The sequence below is a fragment of the Macaca thibetana genome, chromosome 5, assembly GCF_024542745.1.
Source record: "Macaca thibetana thibetana isolate TM-01 chromosome 5, ASM2454274v1, whole genome shotgun sequence".
NCBI lineage: Eukaryota > Metazoa > Chordata > Mammalia > Primates > Cercopithecidae > Macaca > Macaca thibetana.
Window position 1 is genome coordinate 76,554,925 of NC_065582.1, and position 6,000 is coordinate 76,560,924.

Sequence of the window (6,000 nt, forward strand, 5' to 3'; positions counted from 1 at the left end):
TGAACCATTGCGCCCAGCTTGAGCATTATTTTTCTTTCAGCATTTTTATACTTGACACTTTTGTCAGCAGTTTCATGTGCTTGCTGACTTAGACTTATAAACGTAGACAAATTTATGCCCCAAAGAGTACTAGGATTTTTTTTTTTTTTTTTGCCATAGAAGATTCTTCTCCATTTGGTCATTAATCCTGCATTGAATTATACATGTATTATTGTTAGAGCACCTTGTAGCTATTCAATTCTAACAATACTACAGAACTTTTTGCTCGAAAGCCCTAAAGTAGATAGGACTTGGATTTTATGATGCATTAATAAAATCTGTAACTTCTTTGAAGATTCAGAATGAAAAATGGCTTTTACTCAATGAGGGAAGTTAATGAGATATCTACGACACCTAATTTTTTAAGAGATTCTTTTCAATTTAGTGTTAGACCAAATCCAGATATATTATAAAAGCATAATGTTGGCCAAGCGTGATGGCTCACACCTGTAATCCCAGCACTTTGGGAGGTCAAGGCGGGTGGATCACTTGAGTTCAAGACCAGCTTGGCCAACATGGGGAAACCCAGTCTCTACAAAAATACAAAAATTAGCCAGGTGTGATGGCAGATGCCTGTAATTCCAGCTACTCGGGAGGCTGTGGCGGAAGAATCACTTGAACCCAGGAGGTGGAGGCTACAGTGAGCCAAGATCATGCCATTGCACTCCAGCATGGGCAACAGAGCGAGACTCCATCTCAAAAAAAAAAAACCACCATAATTGTTAGGAGCCAAACTTACTAGATAAATCTAAAGTTGACATCTTTTATATTTTCTAATTTTTCTAATTTAATATGAACATATTTTTAGTAATTAAAAAATATATTTTTATTTTTTGAAATTAATTACAAAAAATTACATTTTTTTGTAATTCATCTCCTAAGACCATACATAATATAGCAATATTTTTAATTTTAAAAACATAATGTTCTTTCTGTAGAAGAATAAAAAAGTTATGTGTTCTTACTTTTCTTCTTTTAAATTTCTTAGGGTCACAAGCCAATTCTATTGAGAACTCAATACCGTTGTCATCCTGCAATCAGTGCTATTGCTAATGATCTGTTTTACAAAGGAACCCTCATGAATGGTGTAACAGAAATAGAGAGGAGCCCTTTATTGGAATGGCTACCAACCCTGTGTTTTTATAATGTTAAAGGACTAGAACAGGTAAATGACATTAATGTTGATGAGAGTCAACATGGTTTAGGTTCCTTGTTTAATTTTGTTGTTGTTTGTATGATTTTACTTGGTTTTGCCATAGCCTTTCTGGGAAATATAATTTAGGATCTGTTTCTTACTCCAGATAGAAAGAGATAACAGCTTTCATAATGTGGCAGAAGCTACTTTTACACTGAAGCTGATTCAATCACTAATTGCAAGTGGAATAGCAGGCTCTATGATTGGCGTGATAACATTATACAAATCCCAGATGTACAAGGTTGGTATTATGTATTACAGCATTTGTCATATATTAAATATTACAATTACATGTTACCACATTTGATATTACATTTATAGTAGTCGGTTTGGTGCCTGAAAAACTTTTGGTACTGTAATTAATGTATTAAAAAAGAAACATTCTGATTTTTTTCTAGTCTGGCTTTTTTTCTGTGTAATTAAATGTAAACCTAACAAGGTTTAATTAAATTTAGTTTACTGCTGTTGGGGCAAAAATGCAAAAAACAAATTAGAGGAAAGAAAATATGGTGTATGCTTTGTAGACAGATGGGATTGAATCTCAGTTATCCAAAATGTTCTTTTATTATTAGTACATTTTATCACTAAATCAAGGATAGATACCAAATATTAATGTACACATAAGCCAATTACTTCTAACTAGATTTTTCTTTTTTCTTTTAGTATTTTTTGATCTGTTTCATTATTAGTTTATCAGCTCCAAATTAGCATATCCAAATGAGTTACGCAGCAATAGATAAATCACTTTTGATTTTGTGTCGTAATTAATATTGTCATCTAGTCATTTATCTATCATTTTAGAAACTAGCCAAATCTATGTGAGTCATAAAAGAAAAATGAAAATTATTTACTGTTAGTTAAATTATAGTGGTTGCTTTGAGCAGGTTCAGAAGCTTAAGTTCTTCACAATCTCTCACCACATGATTGCTATCTTTTCCTCCACAGCTTTGTCATTTACTCAGTGCTGTGGACTTTGGCCATCCTGATATTAAAACTGTGCAGGTGTCCACAGTAGATGCTTTTCAGGGAGCTGAAAAGGAGATCATTATTCTGTCCTGTGTAAGGACAAGACAAGTAGGATTCATTGATTCAGAAAAAAGAATGAATGTTGCATTGACTAGAGGAAAGAGGCATTTGTTGATTGTGGGAAATTTAGCCTGTTTGAGGAAAAATCGACTGTGGGGACGAGTGATCCAACACTGCGAAGGTAAAATAAAAATGTGTTTAATTCATGCGTATCAAGTTCAAACTGACTTTTATGGGTTAATGCTTGGGGTGCTTCAAGCAGGAGCAGTTCTGAATTTGTCACTGGGGGAAGTAACTGACATGATGACATTGGGACCTCTGTAAAATAAAGAATAGTTGTCTCATGTCGTATGTTTTTTTAAGGAAGGAAAGATGGATTGCAAGATGCAAACCAGTATGAATCACAGCTGAACCATCTCCTTAAAGATTATTTTGAAAAACAAGCAGAAGAAAAACAGAAGAAAAAGAGTGAAAAAGAGAAATCTAAAGATAAATCTCATTCACAAAAAGACATGATGTAAATATTTTGTATTTATGTAAAGTCAGACTCATTTTATGTTGTATATTTTTTATATATTTATTACTCTAAACCCTCTTATTAAAAATACTTTATGATATTTAAATAACGTAGTAAACACATGTAAAAATTTTGTTCTTCAAAAAAGTGTACAAAAGGTAGTATAAAATCCTAATAAAAATAAGCTTTTTTCTAAGAAGAATGATTTCTGTTTGCTAAAGAAATGAATTTTACAAGGGGCAGGGTATGGAGAATACCTGTATACTTCAATAATAGTGAATGTCTCCAGAGCTCATCTGTTGGAACATATCTACACAATCAGATATACCAACACCTTTCTAAACTTTATCAGAATATTTTTTAAAAGATTATAAGACCCCCCATTTTATAAATAAAAACATATTCACAAATATGTTTTTATGTTTAAAAGTTTTGAAAAGTACACAAAAGAAGAAAGAAAAACACTAAAAGTTTACACCTGGAGATAGCAGTGTTCAACACCTGGCCATGGCTGGTGCCTTGCACCTATACCTGATATAATAGGTGCTTAATAAGTATCCATTGGAAGAATGAACAGATGAAAGAAAGATTACCTTTGGTTCATTTTCTTCTAGTCTTTTTCCTCTGCATTTGTTTGCATAGTAGGTATTGATATATATATGGGTTACAACTTTTTATTATAAAAATAATACATTCTTGTAGAAAATTTACAAAATATAAGAAAGTATACAACAGAAAACAAAAATCACCTAGAAATACACTACCCGGAGATAATCACTAACATATTCCTTTAGTCTTTTTTCTATGCTTATATTCTATGTGTATATACGTAGTTAAGTTTTAAACCATTTGTGTCCACATTGATTCTTAGACATTATTAACAAAAGAGCATTTATACATCCTGGAAAGAAAAATGACAAGGGCTTGATTATAATTAATATCAATGCAATATTTTTACCAATTAAAAAAAATCTTAGTGACCGAAGTCACTCAATATTCATTTCAAAGATGCAGGAAAATTCAAATATTTTGTGACCCAAGTCACTCAATATTCATTTCAAAGATGCAGGAAATATTCATTTCAAAGATGCAGGAATTATTTCATAATAAAAAGAAAATGACCAGTCAGTCTCTATGGAACTCTTAGGAAAAAAAATAAATTCAGTAACAAAACTTGTGGTTTAATAATTCTCCAAGCCTTTTCCCAAATGTGTTAGTTACTACTTGCAACAATAGTTGCTTTTTTAAGTGTTTATCCAGACTGAAGTGAAAGATGTGACTTCCAACAGATCCTTACAAAGCAGAGGAATAGTTGAAGGAAGTATTACAGAACCACGTTTTACCCACGAACTGTACAATCTAACTGACAACATACATTTAAACTGGATTCCTGAGTTTTGCAGCCCAGACCTCCCTATTTTTTATTTCTTAATTTTGAGTTGTTGGCCAGCTGGAGCTAGGTCTCAAGTAATTTATTTTCCCCAAAAAGAGTATATAGATGATATATCTTTTGAGGTTTTGTATATCTGAGGATATATTTCTTTTACATACACTTATGAGAGCTATATAAACACTATGTAAATTGCCCTTGGCTTCACTTACTGTTCATTTGGATGATAATTGAACTTCTTTCTCAGATCTACAGCTGGATGACTGATTTTGCACAATTCCTAGTCTAAATCCTACTAGCTTTTATCTAGAACTGCTCAATCTTCTGCACTTGTGCCTGTGCTGTCATTAATTGCTCCCTTCCCTTCATCTCTCATTTTGTCAGTTTTCCAGAAATTTCCATTTCTACCATGATATAGGGACAGGTCTTGATGGTGTAGAGTAAGACTTCTCAACTTTGGCATTTTTAACGTTTTTGGACCAGATAATTCTTTCTTATGGGGGGCTGTCCTGTGCCCTTTAGCAGCATCCCTGGCCTCTGCCCATGAGATGCCAGTGGCACCTTACCCCAAAGTTGTGACAGTTAAAAATGCCTCCAGACATTGCCAAATATTCTGATGTAGAGGGTAGGTTCAGCATTCCAGCAATCTCAAAAAGCAGTAACTGCACTTGAAAGTATAGCTGCCTTATTTTTTGGTAGTTATAAATCTTATATTTTTGATATTTAATAAAGGAGAGAAGGGTCTTATTTTTAAGTGAGCATGCCTACTCTGTTTTTAATGCCATTATACATGTACTGTATCAATTTTATATTTTCAACCCAGGGATATCATTGTAGCAGTTCATTACTATTCCTCCCAACTTATGACAATAGGTCAGCTAGGAGTGTCAAACATTTATCTTACGTGTTTTCATAGTTATTTTAATGTGACAGAGGCCACTGGAACCTTTTTTTTTAAAAATTATTATTTTTATTTTTTTTGAGACAGAGTCGTGCTCTGTTGCCCGGGCTGGAGTGCAGTGGTATGATCTCAGCTCACTGCAACCTCCGCCTCCCAGCTTCAAGTGATTCTTCTGCCTCGGCCTCCCAAGTAGCTGGGATTACAGGTGCCCACCACCATGCCCGGCTAATTTTTGTATTTTTAGTAGAGATGGGGTTTCACCATGTTGGTCAGGCTGGTCTCGAACTCCTAACCTCAGGTGATCTGCCCACCTCAGCCTCCCAAAGTGCTGGGATTACAGGCATGAGCCACCGTGCCTGGGTCCTTTTTAAACAGGAACACATCGAAATCTTTAAAAGAACTTCCCATTCAACAACATTCCTCTTGTTTAGAACATAAGAAGTTAGTATAAATGTTATGGTGTAGAAGGTGGCAAAGAGATGGCTAATATACTATGCTACTATTTTTGCTAAGGGATTAGCTCTATCTTATAACTACATAGCTATTATTTCCCTTTTTCTAATTTATAGCATATTGTAACAGAAAACTAAAACTCAATTAATAGAAAATGTTGGTTTTTGCAGAACCATTCTTTCTATTCTTTCTAGCCCACCTGCATAGCTCACTAGGTTAAGCACTCTTTTCCATCAGGCACTTTAGAAAAGAAAAAGTAATGGTGGTGCGGGGGAAGAAATGGAAATAGTTTAGTCTCTGTTTCCATGCTGCCCCCATTCCCTTAGTTTAGGACGGAGATTCCCATCTGGGCGAGAAGATGGAGAGGCTTTCTTTCACTCTGGGTGGACCTTACTCCACAGTGGATATGGTATTAATAGTTTTGTCTCTGGTTTTAATCTTTACCATTCTGGATTGGGTCACAGACTGTCATCCCAAAG

General features: G+C 34.3%; 1 protein-coding gene across 6 annotated transcripts in view; it reads left to right on the plus strand.

The window, feature by feature from the left end:
- ZGRF1 (zinc finger GRF-type containing 1) overlaps positions 1 to 2,976 on the plus strand; it is an 84,836-nt gene extending 81,860 nt beyond the window's left edge. For all 6 annotated transcript variants that reach the window (XM_050791315.1, XM_050791310.1, XM_050791313.1 and 3 more), the window contains 4 exons: positions 1,028 to 1,204; positions 1,341 to 1,475; positions 2,180 to 2,441; positions 2,624 to 2,976. In XM_050791315.1, coding sequence (XP_050647272.1) covers positions 1,028 to 1,204; positions 1,341 to 1,475; positions 2,180 to 2,441; positions 2,624 to 2,781 — 732 coding nt within the window. In that variant the 3' untranslated portion in view covers positions 2,782 to 2,976. The remainder of the gene's footprint in view (positions 1 to 1,027; positions 1,205 to 1,340; positions 1,476 to 2,179; positions 2,442 to 2,623) is intronic.
- Positions 2,977 to 6,000: the final 3,024 nt, after the last annotated feature.